Here is a 23,435-nt window from a genome sequence, read left to right on the forward strand (position 1 = left end):
CCACATAAAATAACTTTGTTGTTGCCTCAAAATGCAGTATTTAGCAGCGTGAGCAACACCACAATCATAATTAATTTTTGACCTTTTTTGTGCTAGGGTTGTTAGAAGGGCGAGGATTATATTGTAAGACATTTTCAGCCATAACAACGGATCCCTTCCGTACTACCATTTCAAACACATTCCTGTTCAGAAAATGTCTTCTAGGTCGTCACCATTGTTATTTTGACACGCAGACACTCACGTTATGTTTAAGCATTTGTGTAGGAATGTTCCTAATTTCTGAACGATTGGTGTCTTTCAGTTCCGCTGTTGTGTGTAAACATGTAGCATACACTTGTGTTTCAGGAATCCTCGGAGAAGTATTCACAGACCGATACGTCGGGATATCTGGGAGGCTACAAAATGTCCAACGTTAGTTAGTTAGTCAGTTACATGTTCCATAAATCGTTTTGCACGATACATCGTAATGATGTGGAACGAGTCATTTTTCATTCATAACGCAAATTAATTTCTACATACGGTTACATTCTGAACATTTCTAAGTTTTTTCATATTTACAAAACGGAAAGGAACACCAGATACACAGATGTGAGTTAGTAATTCCTACCCACCACCATCTACACAGTAAAGTAATACAGTAATAGAATTTCTTTTACAGAACAGAAGGACTTTTCAAAGAGAAACTTTCTCAGTTCGTTATCAAATTTTGCTTCGCTGGCTGTCAGGCAGTTTATACCACTTATCATGGGCATCGACTAAAACAGAAGTGATTTCAGGCGTTCCCCAAGGTAGTGTTATAGGCTCTTTGCTGTTCCTTATCTATATAAACGATTTGGGAGGCAATCTAAGCAGCTGTCTTCGGTTGTTTGCAGATGATGCTGTCGTTTATCGACTAATAAAGTCATCAGAAGATCAAAACAAACTGTAAAACGAGTTAGAAAAAAATATCTGAATGGTGCGAAAAGTGGCAGTTGACCCTAAATAACGAAAAGTGTGATCTCATACACATGAGTGCTAATAGGAACTCGTTAAACTTCGGTTACACGATAAATCAGTCTAATCTAAAAGCCGTAAATTCAACTAAATACCTAGGTATTACAATTACGAACAACTTAAATTTGAAAGAACACATAGAAAATGTTGTGGGGAAGGCTAACCAAATGCTGCATTTTATTGGCAGGGCAACTTGAAAATGTAACATATCTACTAAGGAGACCGCCTACACTACGCTTGTCCGTCCTCTTATAGAATACTGCTGCGCGGTGTGGGATCCTTACCAGGTAGGATTGACGGTGTACATCGATAAAGTTAAAAAAAAAAGGCAGCACGTTTTGTATTATCGCGAAATATGCCAGAGAGTGTCACAGAAATGATACAGGATTTGGGCTGGAAATCATTAAAAGAAAGGCGTTTTTCGTTGCGACGAAATCTTCTCACGAAATTCCAATCACCAACTTTCTCCTCCGAATGCGAAAATATTTTGTTGACACCGACTTACATAAGGCGGAACGATCACCAAGATAAAATAAGGGAAATCAGAGCTCGTATGGAAAGTTATAGGTGTTCATTCTTTCCGTGCGCTTTACGAGATCGGAATAATAGAGAATTGTAAAGGTGGTTCGATGAACCCTCCGCTAGGCACTTAAATGTGATTTGCAGAGTATCCATGTAGCTGTAGATATAGATGCAGTGATCAAAAACTATTGTTGGAGCGTTTGTGCTAAAGACAACCTTAATGTGGGGTAATGAATGTCATTTTTCCTTCTGGTATTGTAATTATGTACCTCATTGTTGCTTTTGAACAGCTCAGTAAGCAGTAAGCAGAAGAAGAATGGACACCCCTAACAAGAATTTTGAAAGAAAAGTATCGAAACAAGGAAGCTAATTGCGAGGAACCCATGTCTAACAGAAGATCGACGAAAGGAAGAAGAACAAATACTCTTCAGGGAAATTCAGGAAGACAGATATCTAAGTTACTTAGAAATGAAATAAGTAGGAAAAATGGCTGCATGGAAAATGTAATGAAATCGAAAAAGAAATGGACTGACTCAGTGTATAAAAAAATCAAAATTACCTTTTGTGAAATTAAAAGCTAGGGCGGTAAAATTAAAGCTCAATGGGAATTCCACTGTTAAATGTAAAGTAGAGATCATAAAGGTGGGAAGAGTACATTGAAGGCCTCTATGAGAGAGAGGACATGTCCGTACGTGTTAGTTATAGAAGGAGAAACAGGAGTCGACTGGGAAGGTTTAGGGGATCCAGTATTACAATCAGAATTGGAAAAATCTTTGGACGACCTATGATCAAATAAGACGGAAGGGATAGATAACATTCCAATGGAATTTCTGAAATCATTGGGGGAAACGGCAACAAAACGACAATTCACCTACGTGTGTAGAATGTATAAGAATGGCGATTTACCGTCAGACTTTCGGAAAACTCATCCATGCAATTCCAAAGACTGCAACAGCCAACAAGTGCGAAAATTATCGCACAGTTGGATTAACAACTCATGTATCAAAATTGCTGACAAGTGTACAGAAGAATGAAACAGACAATTGAGGATTTGTGAGATGAGGATCAGTTTGGCTTTTAGAGAGGCCGTTCTGACGTTGCATTTCATAATGGAAGCAAGACTGAAGAAAAACCAAGACTCATTCATAGAATTTATGGACCGAGGAAAACCGTTCGAGAATGTAAAATGTTGCAAGATATTCCAAATTATAAGAAAAGGTAAGTAAGCTGCAGGGAAAGACGGGTAAATATACAAGAACTAAAAGGAAACAGTAGGAATAGAAGACCAAGAAGGAAGAGCTCGCTTAGAAAGAGTGTAAGACAGGGATAAAGTTTTTCAGAACTACAATACAATATATACATCAAAGAAACAATGACGAAAATAAGAGAAATGTTCAAGAGTGGGATTAAAATTCAAGCTGAAAGGATATCGCTGAAAAGTTTCGCTGATGACATTACTATTCTCATTGAAAGTGAAGAAGAATTACAGGATTTACTGAATGTAATGAACATTCTAATAAGTGCAGAACATAGATTGTGAGTAAATCGAACAAAGACGAAAGTTATGAGAAGTAGAAGAAATGAGGACAGGGAGAAACTTAAGATCAGGAATGGAAATTGAAAAATCCTACTTTTTGTTACTAACTGAAGAGTGAGACCTTGTAGATGTTACAAACAGCTTCATTGTTAGTTTAGAGAAAACCGGCAGTTACGATAGGGATAGCAAGAAATTAACTCCGCCTATTCAACGATTCTAAATAAATACAAATGTGAGGTATAGACTCCACCTAACTTCCGCGAGTCGGAACTAAAACCAGAAAAACTAGCACTCAAAGAACTGTTGCCTGCCTAACTTCTCGGCGCGACTCAGTCTTCTGCGGTGGCACAAGAACTTGGCTGATGGACTGCAAGCAGCCGGAGCATGACTCGGTCAACTCTCGCCTAGGGGAACTGTCCGCTATGGTCCCAGGGTTGGCTAAAACAGCCACTCTTCAGGTTCAAAATGGTTCAAATGGCTCTGAGCATTATGGGACTTAACATCTATGGTCATCAGTCCCCTAGAACTTAGAACTACTTAAACCTAACTAACCTAAGGACATCACACAACACCCGGTCATCACGCACTCTTCAGGAAGAGACGTGCTGCCCCCCAGTCACTTGCGACCGGATGGAGAAGTGGTTTTGTGCCGCGACCAACGAGCCTGGCGAGGTACCCGATGGTCCATAGTTTTCGGTGCGCCACCAATCAGTCTGGGTTTATATTTGATGTTCCAGCGTGGCTTCGACGGAGCGCAAGGGCGCCGCCTATTTTGACACAGGTATCGTGACTGTCGTGAGGACTGCCGCTCTCTGCCCTGGTCACAGTAGCAGTCATCCCTGAGACTGGTGCGTCGAGGCGACGGCAAGTCCCAGAGGCCTCGGAGTCTTCGCTGTCTTGGGGGAAAGGGGGGGGGGGGGAGGGGGGTCAGGACCAATCGACGTGGGATGAGAGTTTCGCCGACCAGCGTCAGTCCGCTGGAGGTCTTGGGGTGATGCAATGTCTGTAGGTGGGATAAGCGTCTCATCCTGGGAATCTGGAACGAAACGATGTGTTAGTGTGCCCCTCGGGGGTTCAGGCCCACGTAGTGCCCAGACTTGATGACATGTCGATGGCAAGCAGCTGGACTTCGACCATTTTCAGCCTGATCAAAAGGTTGATGAAGGTGGGCTTCCACTGCTGATGACATCGTTCATACGTCTGCACCTACACAGGATCTGTGGAGAAAAATGACGCCATCTATTAGTCTTTGATAGAGAGCTATTATTCTGAGGTACACCAGGGATAATTGTAACCTGTGCTAACGTTCATCACAGCGCAGATTAGGACCCTTAGAAAAAGTTAAGTCAATTAATTTTTCCACTTGGGTCTTGAAGGTGCATACCAAACGTTCAGCCAGCACACCCTCGATACCACTAAACAATCCTGCTATTTGCTACTAATTGAGGAGAGCCTCTGTAGATTTTAAAGCTTGTTTATTGGCTTGCAGAAATTGATGGTTACAATGGTGATAACAAGAAATTAGCTCCACCTCCTCAGCGGTGCTACCTAAACACAGTTCTGAGATACAGACTCCAACTAGCTCCCGGGAGCCGGAAATAAAACCGTAATGAGTAGCACTCGCAAAATTGTTACATACTACACTACTGGCCATTAAAATTGCTACACCAAGAAGAAATGCAGATGATAAACGGGTATTCATTGGATATCTATATTATACTACAACTGATATGTGATTACATTTTCACGCAATTTGGGTGCATAGATCCTGAGAAATCAGTACCCAGAACAACCACCTCTGGCCGTAATAACGGCCTTGATACGCCTGGGCGTTTAGTCAAACAGAGCTTGGATGGTGTTTACAGGTATAGCTTCCCATGCAGCTTCAACACGATACCACATTTCATCAAGAGTAGTGACTGGAGTATTGTAATGAGCCAGTTGCTCGGCCACCATTGACCAGACGTTTTCAGTTGGTGAGAGATCTGGAGAATGTGCTGGCCAGGGCAGCAGTCGAACATTTTCTGTATCCAGAAAGGCCCGTACAGGACCTGCAAGATGCGGTCGTGCATTATCCTGCTGAAATGTAGGGTTTCGTTGCGATCGAATGAAGGGTAGAACCACGGGTCGTAACACATCTGAAATGTAACGTCCACTGTTCAAAGCCCCGTCAATGCGAACAAGAGGTGACCGAGACGTGTAACCAGTGGCACCACATACCGTCACGCCGGGTGATGCGCCAGTATGGTGGTGACGAATACACGCCAGTATGGTGGTGACGAATACACGCTTCCAATGTGCGTCAACGCGATGTCGCCAAACACGGATGCGACCATCATGATGCTGTAAAAATAACCTGGATTCATCCGAAAAAATGACGTTTCGCCATTCGTGCACCCAGGTTCGTCGTTGAGTACATCATCGCAGGCGCTCCTGTCTGTGCTGCAGCGTCAAGGGTAACCGCAGCCATGGTCTCCGAGCTGATAGTCCATGCTGCTGCAAACGTCGTCGCACTGTTCGTGCAGATGGTTGTTGTCTTGCAAACGTCCCCACCTGCTGACTCAGGTGTCGAGACGTGGCTGCACGATCCGTTACAGCCATGCGGACGAGGTGCCTGTCATCTCGACTGCTAGTGATACGAGGCCGTTGGGCTCCAGCACGGAGTTCCGTATTACCCTCCTGAACCCACCGATTCCATATTCTGCTAAGTCATTGGTTCTTGACCAACGCGAAGAGCAATGTCGCGATACGATAAACCGCAATCGCGATAGATTACAATCCCACCTTTATGAAAGTCGGAAACGTGATGGTACGCATTTCTCCTCCTTACACGAGACATCACAACAACGTTTCACCAGGCAACGTCAGTCAACTACTGTTTGTGTATAAGAAATCGGTTGGGAACTTTTCTCATGTCAGCACCTTGTGTGAATGCTCTGAAACGCTAATCATTGGCATATCACAGCATCTTCTTCCTGTCTGTTAAATTTCGCGTCTGTAGCACGTCATGTTCGTGGTGTAGCAATTTTAATGGCCAGTAGTGTACAAAGCCTTACTACTTGGCGTGATGCAGTCTTCTCCGCTGGCACATCAACGAGAGCTTGAGTGATGGACTGCAAGCAGTCGGCGGATGACTCGGGTAGCTCTTGCTAGGGGAACTGTCCGCAGTGGTCCCTGGGTTGGCTTAAGTAATCATTCTTTGGGAAGGGGCATGCCGCCCCTAGTCACTAGTGACTAGATGGAGCCGCGCTTTTGTAGTGCGGCCAGCGGCCTCTTGCTGGTGCTTGACGTGGTACCGGGTCGTCCGTACCACTCGATGTCCAATCTAGCGGTCTGGCTTTATACTTGCCGTTCCCGCGTGGTTGCTACGGAGCGCGCAACCGTAGCCTACTGTGACCAGCGCATGGTAACTGTCGTGAGGGTTGATGAAGGTAGTTGAAGGAATTCTGCTACCTAGGCAGTAAAATAAACTATAATGGTCGGAGGAATTAGGACATAAAAAGGAGGCTTGTACTAACAAAAAGGACATTCCTGGCCAAGAGAAGTCTACTAGTATCAAACATAGGCCTTAATTTGAGGAAGAAACTTCTCAGAATGTAGGTTTGGAACTTAGGATTGTACGGCAGTGAAACATGGACTGTGAGTAAACCAGAGCAGAAGGGAATCTAAGCATCTGAGATGTGATATTAGAACAGAATGTGGGTAATTAGGTTGGATAGCGTAAGGAAGGGGGATGTTCTCCGCAGAATCGGAGAAAAAAGGAATATGTGGAAAACACTGACAAGAAGAAGAGACAGAATGATACGACATATATTAAGACTTTAGGGAATAGCTTCCATGGTACTAGAGAGAACTATAGAGAATAAAATTGCAGTGGAAAACAGAGATTGGAACTGGAATACATCCAGCAAATAATTGAGGATTTGTGTAGCAATTGCCACTATTGAGATGTAAAGATTGGCACAGGAGATAAATTTATAGCGGGCCGCATCAAACTAGTTAAACGACTGACAACAAAAAATCTGGCTTCTCTTTCACATAACTCTGGAAACTTTTGTCTAATATCTTCACAACATTTTTCAGTAGGTCCAGTTTTATCTCAAGCAGTGGAGCGATATCTTTGTAAGGCTCAACCAGCGTGACACGAAGGACCATTTACTTTCTGGTTGCTGTTTACGTATTTCTGATCGGCCATTTCTTTTATGTGTAGCGTTGCGTTCTGCTTTTCCACTTGCAGATAAAACAGCAGCGTTAGTGTTCATTGTCTGCATTCTCATGCGAATGGTGACTGATTTCAAATTACCGCAAATTGTACCCTCAATAGCGTACATTTTGAAGGCGTGGGGATACGTATTCTAACAGTTTCAGTTGAACAGAGAATCCAGTCAGTCCTGTTGCACAATCACGCTACGTTCAAACTTGTCATACATAACGATCAACAATCGCCAATGTATGTTCCATCCCGACCTTTGACATAAGATGCAACTTCGTCAAATAAAGGCATTGCTGGAGACCGTGGGTCCTGTATGAAATAAACTTTTGATGGTTTACAGCACCCAGCCACACATTGGTTTTAGTTGCCTTATTTAAAACGTATCGTTCGTATTTGTACAGTACATCTTCGGACATCAAAACATGTTATGCATTGTTTTACTGGTGAGTTGCCTGGCAACTCAGGTCTGGAGCATTTGTTTTCACAGTTTTCTTCCAGCGAATCATATTTGTAATGTTATTTCTATTTTCACGACCACATAAGTCGGCTTTATAATGCAAACCGACGTATGTGATCCTGAAACTCTCTCAATGAGCTTGAGTCGACCATTCGCCTTCCCTCAATTTTATCGCTTTGCAACGCTACGCCTAGATGTTTAATTGAAGTGAGTGTGTCAAGCAATACACCTCTAATACTGTTTTCGTACGTTAGAGGACAGTTTTTCCTACTCATCTGCCCTGACTCCAATTTTTCTACATTTAGAGTAATCTGATATTCGTCACACCAAATAGAAATTGCATCTTAGTGATCCTGTAGCCTCTTTCAGGCAGTCAGCGACGACAGTTTCCCGCAGTTACCAGCAAACAGTCACAATTCGCTGCTCACCCTAATCATCGGATTAGGGACGAAAGTAACTTTCGTATGATGAGTCACAGCCGAGTCACATAACTCGATGAAACTTGCTCGGATCTCACATAGAAAGAACTACTGTTTTATAGTGCAGAAGGTAACTGAAAGAAATACGCAATGAGACGAACAGAAATGACACTTTTATTCAATGACAATAATTGCACCGAAACCACTGCGATTCATGATGGTCCCGGGGAAATTCCAAAAGACAGTACATTGTTTATAATAGGGGCTGTGATCAACACGGGCAGCAATGCGTGATTTGTACCGCGCTCACATGTTGGCCACGGAGATGGTAAAGAGTTGTTGAGGTAGGTCGTTCCATTCCTTCATCATCGCGGTTGATGATTTCTGGATGATGGCTGGCGCCCGTGTACGTGCTGCTATACGTCTCTCCAACGCGTTCCAGACTTGCTCGATGGGTTTTAAGTCGGGGAAACGGGCAGGCCAGTCAAATGGGTGAACATCCTTTCGTTCCAAGAGTTCCTTCACCTTCGGTGTTCGGTGCGGTCGCTGCACTGTCATCCATAAAAATGATGTCAGAGCCGAATGTACCTCTGAAAAGACGCACCTGGGGAAAGAGTACAATATCACAGTAACCTTGAAAGGCCAGTGTCCAAAGAGTTGAAGGTCAGTACGTCCATACTACATGGTACCTTGTCCCACCTAGATTACCAAACCGAACATAACTGACAAAATTCACAGATGCATTACGTGTTCCCATCTCTCACCATATAAAGGTACGTCCAGCGTTGTCGAAGTGACTATTTTCGTGTTCCAGGTGATTTGGTGTGTGTGTGTAGGGGGGGGGGGATGGGAGGGGGGAGGCATAATGTTGCATGGGCGCTCTGTCCTCCAAACGCTCTCTCCTCGCTTGTCAACTTTATTGTGATACTGTACTCCCGCTCCACGTGCGTTGTTTTAGGTGTGTATTCGACCCTGACTTCATTTTTATGCATACCAGTGCGCGAACATATCGAACACCGCAGATGGAGGAGTTCTTGAAACGAGAGGGCACTCAGCGAATGTATATTCAGCGAATGGACTGCCCCGACGTAACTTCATCGAGCATGTTTGGGATGGACTGGGGAGACGTACTCCAGCACTTCCGTATACACCAGCGACCATGCAGCTGTTGTCAACCGCGCTGGTGGCGGAACTGAACCCCCAACCACAGGAACTACGGCCCAACCTTGTGGCCAGCATGGAAGCGAACTGCAAAGTATTGCTGTCTGTAGTAATCACACACCCTATTAAGAGCCGTGTCCCGCCGTTTGTAATGTCCAGATGATCAACATGATCTGTAATTGATGTTGATGATGATGAAGTCCCATACTCCGAGGAGCGTAGGGGACGATGCGGGAGACCCGCATCGCTGTACTGGGCAAGGTCCTAGTGGAGGTGGTTTGCCATTGCCTTCCTCTGACCGTAATGGGAATGTATGGTAATGATGACGACACAACAACACCCAGTCGTCTCGGGGCAGAAAAAAATCCCTGACCCCTCCGGGAATCGAACCCGGGACCCCGTGCGCTGGAAGCGAGAATGCTACCGCAAGACACTATCTTTGAAAAAAGAAGTACAGATTTCAGTGAGTTTTAGCAACCGACAACTGTAGACTCATAATGTCTTTGAAACTTCCTAGCAGATTGGAAATTTTTGCTGGACTGATAATCGAACCTGGAACCTAGTCTTTGGGGCAATGGTCCTATTGACCAATCTGTCCAGATGCGACTCGCAACCCGATCTCACAGTTCCACTTCCGCACATAGTTCTAATCTGCCAAAATCTACAAACTGAAAGATTAATTTGGATGTAATCTCATGCTCTGTGACTGTAATGATTAACTCACTATATCCAGTTCTGTACATCAAATAGAGCCATACCGACAATTGAGGCCGACCGGTGTGGCCGAGTGGTTCTAGGCGCTACAGTCTGGAACCGCGCGACCGCTACCGTCGCAGGTTCGGACCCTGCCTAAGGCATGGATGTGTGTGACGTCCTTAGGTTAGTTAGGTTAAAGTAGTTATAAGTGCTAGGGGACTGATGACCTCAGCAGCTACGCCCCATAGTGCTCAGAGCCATTTGAACCATTTTGAATCGACAATTGCTGTAGAATATGAACAGGGCTCAGTTAACAGGTAAATTTCTCCAAATCTTTGGGTGTTCACATTGATGACAACTTGAACTGGAAGAAGCATATTACTGAATTACTCAAACAATTAAGTTCAGCTTCTTTCGCTCTTCATATAATCGCTAGTCTTCGTAATAAACAGATCAGCCTCCTAACGTACTTTGCATATTTCCACTCAACAATGTTTTATGGAATAGTTTCCTGTGGTAACTCACCACTCAGACATAAAGTATTGATTGTACAAAAGAGACCAGTGAGTGGTGTTCACCCAAGGACGTCATTTAGGCACCTAGTCAAGGAGTTAGGTATTTTAACTGCACCTTCAGAGTATATATAATCACTAATGAAATTCGTTATAAATAATCCATCTCAATTCGCGATGAACAGTGATGTTCATACGTACAACAGTAACAAATTTTTCAATGACCTTTCCTATCCGTTATTGAACCTGTCGGTTTCTCAAAAAGGAGTACATTATTCAGCAACAAAAATCTTTGATCATTTGCCCAACAACATAAAGTGTCTGGCAGGTAGCAGATCAATTTTTAAATCTGTCTTAAAATCATTTCTTTTGAACAACTCCTTTAATTCCATGGACAAGTTTCTGTTTCAGAGCTGGTGAAAAATAAATAAATAAATAAATAAATGTCTACCTCTAAATGTAGTTGCATGTGTATGTAGAGCTAAAAATTTCAGCAGTGAGAATAATTAGTGGTGTTCACCCAAGGACGTCATTTAGGCACCTAGTCAAGGAGTTAGGTATTTTAACTGCACCAAACTTTCAGGAAACATTCCTCACACACAAAGAAAGAAAATATGTTATGTGGACATGTGTCCGTAAACGCTTACTTTCCACGTTAGAGCTCATTTTATTACTTCTCTTCAAATCACATTAATCATGGAATGGAAACACACAGCAATAGAACGTACCAGCGTGACTTCAAGCACTTTGTTACAGGAAATGTTCAAAATGTCCTCCGTTAGCGAGGATACATGCATCCACCCTCCGTCGCATGGAATCCCTGATGCGCTGATGCAGCCCTGGAGAATGGCGTATTGTATCACAGCCGTCCACAATACGAGCAGGAAGAGTCTCTACATTTGGTACCGGGGTTGTGTAGACAAGAGCTTCCAAATGTCCCCATAAATGAAAGTCAAGAGGGTTGAGGTCAGGAGAGCATGGAGGCCATGGAATTGGTCCGTCTCTGCCAATCCATCGGTCACCGAATCTGTTGTTGAGAAGCGTACGAACACTTCGACTGAAATGTGCAGGAGCTCCATCGTGCATGAACCACATAGTGTCGTACTTATAAAGGCACATTTTCTAGCAGCACAGGGAAAGTATCCCGTATCAAATCATGATAACGTGCTCCATTGAGCGTAGGTGGAAGAACATGGGGCCCAATCAAGACATCACCAACAATGCCTGCCCAAACGTTCACAGAAAATCTGTGTTGATGACGTGATTGCACAATTGCGTCCGGATTCTCGTCAGCCTACACATGTTGATCGTGAAAATTTACAATTTAATCACGTTGGAATGAAGCCTCATCCGTAAAGAGAACATTTGCACTGAAATGAGGATTGACACATTGTTGGATGAACCATTCACAGAAGTGTACCCGTGGAGGCCAATCAGCTGCTGATAGTGCCTGCACACGCTGTACATGGTACGGAAACAACTGGTTCTCCCGTAGCACTTTCCATACAGTGACGTGGTCAAAGTTACCTTGTATAGCAGCAACTTCTCTGACGCTGACATTAGGGTTATCGTCAACTGCACGAAGAATTGCCTCGTCCATTGCAGGTGTCCTCGTCGTTCTAGGTCTTCCCCAGTCGCGAGTCATAGACTGGAATGTTCCGTGCTCCCTAAGGCGCCGATCAATTGCTTCGAACGTCTTCCTGTCGGGACACCTCAGTTCTGGAAATCTGTCTCGATACAAACGTACCGCGCCACGGCTATTGCCCCGTGCTAATCCATACATCAAATGGGCATCTGCCAACTCCGCATTTGTAAACATTGCACTGACTACAAAACCACGTTCGTGATGAACACTAACCTGTTGATGCTACGTACTGATGTGCTTGATGCTAGTACTGTAGAGCAATGAGTCGCACGTCAACACAAGCACCGAAGTCAACATTACCTTCCTTCAATTGGGCCAACTGGCGGTGAATCAAGGAAGTACAGTACATACTGACGAAACTAAAATCAGCTCTGACATGGAAATTACGCGTTTCCGGACACATGTCCACAAAACATCTTTTCTTTATTTGTGTGTGAGGAATGTTTCCTGAAAGTTTGCCCGTACCTTTTTGTAACACCCTGTATATATATACCTTGTAATCTGACTTGTTCCACATCATATCGACAAAATAATCATCAAAATGATCTACGAACATGACATAACTAAACTAAACTAAACGTACAACGCTCCCAGAGTGTTAATGACGTGCCGCTGACGACAGGAACGCTTCCCGTGGACGATGGAGCAGCAGTCGCTGGCGCTGGGTGCCTTCTACTGGAGCTATGTGGTGGCGCTGGTGCCCGGCGGTCTTCTGGCGCAGCGTTTCGGCGCCAAGCGCGTCTTCGGGGGCGCCAACCTGCTGTGCGCATTCGCGTCGCTGCTCATACCTGTGGCGGCGCGCACGCACCTCTTCCTGCTGGTCGCCGTGCGCCTGGTGCAGGGCGCCGCCTCGGCAAGTAGCAGCTCTTTCTACACTACTGGCAAAATAAAACTGGCCGAGAAAATGTTTCATGCACCTCGATATAGGCAACCTGCAACCTGTAGGTTGAGTTGCATATCTTACGACGCAATAAATATTTTCTGAGCCACTTTCATTTTTACCGTACTGTTTAAAACCTGACGTAAATGTCGATACAGTCAATAGAAATTATGTGCACTGCCACAAAGCGACCAACAGTTTCTGAAAAGCACGATGTGAATGTTGATGAGGTCAACGGAGATATATTTTTTTCCTTTATTTATTGACATTTGGCACTCTCCACACAGCCATAAAGGGTATAAATATACAGGGTGCTCCAGGAGGAATGATCAAGGAGGAATGGTCAATATTCAGGGACCTTAATTAGAAGCAGAAAGCTTCATGTGAACATGTGCCCTATTACAAATGGTTTCCGAGAAAAAACGCGTTTAATATACATCTACAGAGGGGTAAAAAAAAAAATGTATCCACTGTTTAAAAGTCCATAACCTGCAAACTAATTGACGGAGTTGTCACATTTTTGGTGAAAGTGTAGCTTAAAGTCCAACTTACAGATATCACTGTAGTGTCCGAAATGATCACCATTAACATCCACACACAAACGATGCCGCCGAACTGCAGCACGAACTACTGACTGCAACGTGGTCAGTTGGATATTTGCACATGAATGTACGATGGAGTCTCGAAGTTCATCCAATGTGCTTGGCTTTTGTCGATAAACGGCGTCCTTTAGCGCTCTCCACAGGTAAAATTCCAGAGGAGTTAGGTCGAACGTGGTGGATACTCCACAGCACCTCTACGGCCTATCCATCTTCCTGGTAGAGTTTCGTCGAGATACGCCATAACACGATTTTGGTAGTGGGCTGGGACACCATCTTGTTGAAAGTAAACTCTTCCGTCTCCATACAAGTCTCGGATGGCAGGTAAAATGGATGTCGGAAGCTTTCGAGGGTACACCTCACCGGTAACTGTGCCGTCAAATAAGAATGGCCCAATCAAAGCCCCGGTAAGAGAACCCACACCACACATTTACTCCTGGCAAATTCACTGCTTTGTGTACATGGACGTTAGGATTTTCGGCGGCCCAGTAAATGGAATTGTGACGATTTACTGTACCATTGAGTTTGAACTGCGCCTCATCAGACCACACAATCATCTCTGCAAACTCTTCATCGTTGCACACCATGTTAGTAAACCACTCGCAGCTCTCCATACTACGATCTGGGTCGTCGTCGTTCATTGCGTGGGATGTAGCACTTCCACTATGCTGTTTTCAAATTTTGCCGAACACTTGAGCGACTCACTACAGTTTCACGGGCACACTGTCTCACAGACTTCTGTGGTGAGCGAGTGAATTGTTGTAACACACGATGGGAGTTAGCTGGACTGGTTACTGTTACAGGTAGTCCAGATCGTTGTTTCTGTACATCTTCAACGCAACCTTCGGCTTCAGATTTGCCTTGAATGCGGCGAATCGTTAAAGGTGTCTGTGGCTCTTTTTGATACTCATTTCGCCATTGCCGTTGAACCTCAATAATGTTTCGTACTTGAAATACCACTTCAAAACTGACTTCCTTTCATCGACTGTAAGCCTTGCGCCAGCCATGTTTACTCGAGTAACTAGGTGCAACTAAGAACAAAACACTATCTGGCGACTGTCATCTGACAAAACAAAACAACGTAATACAACGCTTGTGTGGCGATTTCCGGAACTACAAACTATTACACTACCGAAGATGAGACAACTCCGTCCATTAGTTTGCCAGTTATGGACTTTTAAACAGTGGGTACATTTTTTGGACCCCTCTGTATTTTAGGGATAGTGATGCTCGCGCATATGCCTCACATAACCAAACTCTCTGTCGTTTCATTCTAGCCTAGTCATGTGTTTTTGCCGTTAAACTAGCCCGTTGAACGCACGATCGTCCGTGATGTGTTGTGGGTAAATTGGCGCGAGGACTGACAGCGTATCAGAGAGAAGCAGCAGTTAATTGCGTTTGTACTCGCGTTTGGTAAAATGCCATACACGTACCCTAATGAAGAATATGAAGATACGGTGCACGTTTACGGCGTCTGCGATGGTAGTGCTCCTGCTGCTGTCGAAGAATGTCGTCGGTGCTTTCCGACACGTCGAATTCCTGGTCGTACAGTGTTTACCAGGGGTGTAGAACATTGTGTGGAACATGTATTCTTCCAAGTTCCCATATTTCTTCTGGACGTGTAGTTACAAAACATGTGTCGGAACGGCAGCACACTATTTAAAGAGTGCAGTATAGCCTCACTACCAGCGCGCGGCGACTTTCTGCACGTATCAGTACCCCATGAGCACGTGTATTACAAGCAGAGTGCTTGTATCCATTTCACATACATCGTGTCCAAAATCTTCTCATTGGCTAAAATGCCACACGACTTGAATTCTGTTACTGGTTAAAAGACAATAGTCGTAAATAACAATGTATATTAAATGTATTACGTGTCGCAAACCATTGGGAGTAGGGCATATGTTCACCGAAGTTTTTTGCTTCAGATGCTCTTTCCGGTCATATCCCTGAATACCCACCATTCCCTTGCAACACCCTGTGTGACTGATATATTAAACCATTTAAACCACTCATGAAGTAATTATAACGTAACAATGAAAAGAAAAAATCATAGGACCATACAAAATATACATACATAAGATCACAGTGTACCTAGATCGTTAGATCGTATTTCATTGGCTGAACACCACATTTAATAATAGTTCAAATCACTCTTTTGAGTTGAAAGAAACACCGCAGCCAATATCTAAAACATTTTCGGTTTTCTTGTCGCTTCAATTCGAGAATGTTTTACATATCAGTGCCGTCGCGAAAGACTTCTTTTCGCTGCAGTCTGTGTTGGAAGAGGAACTTTTGCACTTACAAATCCTCTGAAAAAAGATTTTTGTTGTATTTTGTATCTGGTGCTCGAGTACAGTTGATGGTTCATGTCTCCGTTTTCATTGCATAAATCATAAAATGGAGAGTCCTTCACGCCGTTTGGAACAGAAGGGATGGAAATTTGCCATGATTTAAGTGCACGCGCCTGATCGTAGTTATGAATCATCTTCTATTCCAATCGACAATTGAAGGCGATAATGCTATTTAGGTTGCAATGAGGCATAATGCACTCTATTAGAAATCTTGGTCGAATACCATTATCTCTGCCAGATGCTTCCCGCTTTTTCACTGATCAAACTGAAAGCTTCTTGGTAAGCAAGTCTATCATGTAAGACTTCGCCTAAGTTCATTGTTCGCTTTGCTTCTACTATTTCATTATGAAAGATTCCAATGTACCTTGGAATACAGAATAAATTTGTTGCCGTTCTCGTTGCTTGTTTGTAGCGGTTTCTTTAATGTGCTTATAATTATATGTGACACGCTTTTATTCCTTTGTGGTTTCTTAAGGCTCTTTAGAATTCTTAGGGAATCGGCTAATGTCATCGTACTGCTTCGTGAGTGAAATCTTCCATACTTTACTGCTTCTCTAATTGCGGTGACTTCTGCATAGAAGGTTGTCTCCGTACGTACGGAATATAGGGGCTTAATAATTTCCTGCAGGGTTGTATATTGCACATCCTGTTTTGTCGGTGTTGATGGTCTTCGACCCGTTCGTAGAAATCTTCGTAGAATTGAGGAAGATGGTATTGAGCAAACCGTTGATTACAAGCTTGGAGTTCGGAGAATCTTTATAGTGTACGATATTATCGAAGATTATTTCATTTTATTCTCGGTAGCTGAATGCGGCTAGGAATTCTGGTAAGAGATTGTATTTAAGTAGTTATTTTCATACGAATCCACCATTCAAAATATTTGATAAATATTGGATTTCGTCTATTTCCTGTGAAAGTTACATTTTTCAGTGTCTGGACAATACTTCATTAATCGTTGATAAAGGGTGTCTTATCTGTGAGATGTGCTTCAAAAGTTTTTCCTCTGGTGGCTCCCCTTCCTCACCAAGAAGAGTAACGTGGTTCCAGTGCATATCCGAATGCAGCTACAATGAAGTCTGTCCTGTTTCGATTGCGAATTTCTTGACCCATCGTGATAAAAGATGCATCTATAATCCAAGACTGATCTCAAGAAAGCTGAGCAGAGTTTTCGGGCGAACTCTCCACCATGTTCTGGCCGCACATCTTAGTGCATTCATCTGTACGCAAGATGTATGACTGAAAAGTTTCCTGTCACAATATTTTCCTGGTTTATTGAATTACACGACGCACTTAGTACCCAGTGGGTCCAACGTCAAGTGCAAATCGTCTTAATACATAACTTACTTCTGCTCTTGAGAGAGATGAAATGTGTCTTCCTGTTACGAGACGGTTAGAGGTTAGATAGTTAGATGTTAGTGAAAAACTTTTAACGCCATCAGACGTTGGTTCGTCCTTTCTGTCATCGGACATCGTCACTTAAGGCGCACATTTGTTAATATATTTTAAAAACACTTCATAGATTTGCGATATGAGTGACGTGAGTGCGGTGACAGTAACGATAAACCAATACCTGATGGCGTTAAAAGGTTGAAAATGTTCTTCGTTGATTGTTCGGTAAATTATCATTCTTTGTTTTTTCGACTGTCTCTCATCATATTTTCCGCAGTTTTTTTACAAAATACAAAACCTAACATCTAAGATTCTGATAACAGGAATGTACATTTCACCTCACTCAAGAGCAGAAGTAAATTATGTATTAAGACGATGGAACCACAGGAACCGAAATCTTACGAGTAATTCAATAAAACACGAAAAAGTGTGACTGAAGGCGTTTTTATTCATACTTCCTGTGTATTGTCTACAGTCAGGTTCATAGCTGCAAAAGATGGATGAAATTAAATTGCATTTATCTTTGTTTCTATCTTACGTGAAATATCATTTACATCAGGTGTGCCCATGACAACACTCTACAGGGAATAGTTTAGTTGTCGCATCATTGTTATACACCGTAAGAAAAGCGATCATACAACGATCTTAACCTACACCAACCAGAGACGAGTGCCACGCCATGTCAATGACAATCGGTTTCATACCCGATAGTAATTTGCTGCTGCCAGTGTTGCAGGTCCATCTGAAACAGTTTCCGAGCGAATATTGCGAAGGGAACGCCTTGAAATAGGTATTATGAGTCGGGTATCACGCAAAAGGCCGTTGCTCATCGCTGCACTTCTTCAGTGGGCCAAACAACACAGAATCTGGACAGTAGACGACTGGAGGCATGTATTGTGGTTGCGTCTTTCCAAATTTCGAGTCGTCGAGTTTGACGACGGGCCAATGAAGCTTTTAACCCGTACAGTGTGGAAGATGTGGATGAGTCAGAGATAGCTCTGTGCTATTTTGGGTGTGTTTTTCGTACTATAATTTGGACTTTCTCTTTCAGGTTACCGCGAACGTGAACTGGATGTTTATTTCACCATTGTTGGTGACCAGTTCTTGCCCTTTCTTTTACATATTCTTGATTATCTTGTTGACACAGTGGTCATCATACAGAGCCGCGTTCACAGGACAGTACCCTTTCATTCCTGTTTGACGAACACTCAGGCATCCTACCGCATCTCAGCTGGTATGCTTAATCAGTACCACGGGTGGAACTATTTGGAACAGTGGGCGAGAAGTAGCGGTCATCATCCCCACAGTTTTGGTAGCGCTACGAGTGCATGGCCTCAGCTGGATATCCCCCACCTGAACAAAACTTGTGAACTGAGGCCACTTTCAATGCTAGGAGCGGTTTTACTGGCGGTGACTAACATATTTTTCCCTCTGCTCATGTGAAAAAAAACGGTGCCATTGTCACATTTACTACCCGTTAGAGGACCTTTCTGCTAGTTTTTACAATGTGTGCAACAGGTATATATAGGCCAAAAACTGACAACTACGCAATGAAGCGTCATTTTTGATCACTTGACTTGCATCTCATGATCATGTTTGGTGTGGTCTCAGCCCTCTTATACAAACCACTGGAGCACTGACAGCAACTCTGATGGAGAATGGCCTTCTTTCCTTGTTGCGTTCATAGACACCATCAATGACAGCATCACGCACACCTTATGTGCAATATTACTCTTTGCAGTACTCACATTTTATAGAAAATCCTTGTGTCCTACCAAGTTATGGTATCCATTTTGTACACGAATTACTTGCTTAGACTGTGTTTATATGTTTAGTTAAACTGTGTCACATGTTCTACTCTTAAGCTAATTTAATAACATTTAATATTTTGAATTATCACTACTTTTGTAGTTTTTTTCTCTATCAATGCAATCCATACTGCGCTTATTTTGGGTGGCCTCACCCTGTGAACAGCTGTGACAACAATTCGCTTTGCACAGGGCACGACGTGGCCAGCAATGAACGTGATGGGTAGCCGCTGGATTCCGCCCACCGAGCGAAGCAAGTTCATCGCCACCTACCTCGGTAAGCACAAGCACTGTTCTGCCATGAGTCTTGCAGAAAAAACTGCAGCACGCGTATCGCGTATTTCCTAATGAGCGCACTTTATCGTTCCTTCAAAATGTTATTTTATTGTACTGGTGGATTTTTAGCCACGAGGTCTATTCAGAAGGTGAGGTCCAATCGCGCGCGAAATGAAAACCACACTGAAAATCCAATGAAGCTTTGCACAGATGTGTTGGGCAGTGTCTCTAGTATGCCCTTCGATCGCGTCACGTCGCTCTTGTCGGTTTAGAACGAACAGTGAGCACGCAAGGATGCATAAAAAATAGTGTCTCCCTCCAGCTATGAGTGCCTGTGGGAAGTTGCACCTGATTTCATACAGCCCACATAATGCAACTGTCACGCATTTCCTTCTTCGTGACAATTCTCAGCAGCACACTGCAGGCCCACGAAAACTCTCCTGCTGCGTTTTCAATGGGAAGGCTTTGATAGCCCACCATAAAGGCCGGACGTGGCCCCCTTTGATTTTCACGTTTGCACCTAGGAACCGCTGGTTATGAAGACAACACTTTGGCACAGACGATGAGCTACAGACCAGCGTAGAGAATTGGCAGAAAGCACAGGCGACTCCTTTCTATGACGAGGGTATTGGAAAATTGGTACAACGCTACGATAGGCGTCTAAGTTGGAGCGATGACTATGTTGAGACGTATCTGGAAGGTGGAGCAAATTGTTGCAAATAAAGCATTCTTCATTTTCGCGGTGTTTTCCATTTCGCAACCGGTCGGACCTTACTTTCTGAATAGCCCTCGTACCACAACCTCAGAAATTCTGTTGTTTTCATAGCCCGCCATTCACAGCGACAGAATATTGATATTGTATCAGATTCTTCTGCAGATGCTTCTACACAGGTTGAGGCTGTTTTATATTGTTGATTACTTATGCACACTATTGTAATACATTATTTGCTCTGTCTATCCCTGTTCCAAGAAAATTGTTGACAGTTTTGTTTGAAGACACAATGTGACGATACGTTCTAATGGTCACTCGCATCAGAACTTTGTATTTCCGTGTTCTGCTGCCACTGATAGAAGTTTCGTAATTATCGAATATCACTAGAGACGGAGCACAAGCTCCGAACCTTTTTGAAGAGTGCGGAAGGCAACTGGCCATGTCATTGTAAAGAAACCATCCCTGTATTCGCCTGATTTTCTGAGAACCACTCAATAATTATTTGAAAGACATCCTTAACAATATCTTCTGCTGCCTTTTCTGGAACGGCATTTATTATAACACTCGTGTCATCTGCGAAAAGTACTAGTTCCATTTGCTGAACGTTAAGTGGGGGGTCATTCACATGAGTAAAGAACAGCAGAGAACCTGAAATTGAACCCTGTGGGACTCCCTTTGTGGTAACTCCCCATTCACTAGAATTTACCACCCTCTCAACATTATTTGTGCTATTCAGCACAACTTCTTGCTTTCTGTTCATTAAGTGTGATTCAAACCGTCTGTGTGTATAGCCTTCAATTCCATAAAACCTGCGTTTTTCTAAGAGTGTGACATGATCCACACAGTCAAATGCCTTGGAGAGATCACAGAAAATTCCAACTGGCGATAATTTGTTATTTAGGGCTTGTACTACTTGATGGGTAAATGTGTAGATAGCATTGTCAGTCGAGTAACCCTTCCGTAATCCGAACTGTGACACGCTGAGTAATTTTTTTTTCACTTAAATGTAACACTACTCTTGAATACGTAACTTTTTCGAATATTTTACAAAATGAAGTCAGCAATGAGATTGGTCTACAATTATTTAAGTCACTCTTGTCGCCTTTCTTATGAAGATGTTTGACAATTGCGTATTTCAATCTGCCTGGAATAATTCCCTGTGCCATCGAAGCATTAGCTACATATATCGCTAAAGACTCCACTTATTAAATTAGAACAACACTTCAAAATTTTGTTACAGTCTCCATCAACACTACATGAGCTCTTGTTTTTCAGTATATTTATAATTCCCTTAATTTCAGTGGGGGATGTTGGTGCTATTTCCAAAGGCCTAAAGTCTTGAGGAATGACAGCAAAAGGAAACTGACGTTATAGATTTCGTGTTTAAAATATCCTTCTCTTAAGAATATCGTACAGACATATCATCGTTTAACTGTAGCACAGACAGCCGAGTGGGGGAAATAGAAAATGTTGTTGGTTGATTGGGTGAGGGACCAAACAACGAGGTCATCGGTCCCATTGGATTAGGGAAGATGGGGAAGAAAGTCTGCCATGCCTTTCACAGGAACCATCCCTGCCTTTACCTGAAGCGATTTAGGGTAATCGCGGAAAACCTAGATCTGGGTGGTCGCACTCTGATTTGAACCCCTTTCCCTCAAATGCAAGTCCAGTGTGCTAACCACTAAGTCACCTAGTTCGGTGCCAGCATAATTTGCATTTCACAGAGTCCTTGTACCGCTGATGGTCGTTCCCCTCCTATTTCACTTGGTAATGGAGCAAGGCAAAAGCGATTGTCTATACGCTTCCGTAAAAACCCTGATTTACTTCAATAAATGATGTGCATCTCCAAGCGGTTGCATAATTTTTTTTTGTAATAACACTTTAGCGTGTTTCAATACCACTAAGGATATCTTCTTCAGAGGAATTAAAGTCATTCCTCTTACATTGCGTTAAAATTATAAGCAAACATTATGAACTAAAACGCTCAATTCAAACAGAAGAAATTATGGATAAAGACCTTCGGGGAAAAAATATTACTCAGGTACATCCGTGAGCTCTTTTCCATAGAGGACTTTAGCCATGATTTCTGCTGTCTGAGTTGAGCGTTTTAGACCATGTTGTATGCTTATAGTTTTAAGGTAATACAGGGCACATGACTTTACACCTTACGAAGAAGATACCCTTAGTGGTACTGAAACCTGGCCAAGGCTTATTAAAATAAACTTTATGCCACCAATGGGCTGTATACGTCATTTATTGAAAGTTTATTCACGGTTGCTACTGTCAGCCATGTTTAAAATTGTGCTCTGATTTCTCTTACCTTATCATCACTACCATTATGCAACATGTGTGTTGGTGGCAGTAGAATGATTCTGCACTCTGTTGCAAATGGCGATTCTCTAAACATCCTCAATACTGCTATAGGAAAAAAACCACCGTCTTCCCTCCAGAGATTACCACTTTTGTACACGGAACCTATCCTAAACACTTGAGTACTGGTCGAACCTACCGGTGACACATCTAGCGGCACTCCCCTGAACTGCTTCGAAGCCTTTTTTTAACTCAAGAAAGGTTCGCACAAGTGTTCTATACACTGACTCCCTTATAGATCAGCTACACTTTCCTAAAAGTCTCCCAGTAACCTCGAGTTGAACATCCGGCTTCCATATGTAGACCTTATGTGCTCGTTCCATTTAGTTACGTCTAAATAGTTAATCGTAGTGATTGTCTGAGGCAGCACACCACTAACACTTTATTCGAACATTCCAGGATTGTTTTTTCTGCTTATTTGCTTATATTTTTATACATTAAAAGTATGCTATCAGTCATCATACAAATCAGAAATTCAGTCGAAGTAATACTGCATCCTCCTAAAGTTACTCAGCGACGATACTTCCCTGTACACTGCAGCGTCATCAGCAAACAGTCCCACAGTGCTTCTCACCCTGTCTGTCAGGTTGTTGGTGTATATAGAGAACATTTCCACGCGGCAGTCCTGACTATAACTTAGTAGTCGATGAACACTCGCCATCCAGTACAACTTACTAGGTTGTATTACTTCTGTAAGAACCATTCTCTAAGAACCAGTTCTTCCACAATCTGCAGTTGTGGCACTACGTCGAAACCTTTGCGGAAATCTAGGAATATGAAATCTACCTGTTGCCCTCCATCCATGGTTTGCAGGATGTCGTGCGAGAAGACTGCAAGCTGAGTTCCACAGGGCGGTGCTTTCTAAATCCTTGTTGATTTTTGGATAGCAGTT

The 23,435-nt window shown here is 43.2% G+C and overlaps 1 protein-coding gene across 1 annotated transcript in view; it reads left to right on the plus strand.

Annotated features, from left to right (window-relative positions):
• The window catches only part of LOC124593824 (sialin-like), a 538,743-nt gene that overhangs the window by 373,006 nt on the left and 142,302 nt on the right, over positions 1 to 23,435 (plus strand). The window contains exons 5-6 of the mRNA XM_047132173.1: positions 12,778 to 13,008; positions 19,378 to 19,462. Coding sequence (XP_046988129.1) covers positions 12,778 to 13,008; positions 19,378 to 19,462 — 316 coding nt within the window. The remainder of the gene's footprint in view (positions 1 to 12,777; positions 13,009 to 19,377; positions 19,463 to 23,435) is intronic.

Source organism: Schistocerca americana, chromosome 2, assembly GCF_021461395.2.
Source record: "Schistocerca americana isolate TAMUIC-IGC-003095 chromosome 2, iqSchAmer2.1, whole genome shotgun sequence".
Lineage (NCBI taxonomy): Eukaryota > Metazoa > Arthropoda > Insecta > Orthoptera > Acrididae > Schistocerca > Schistocerca americana.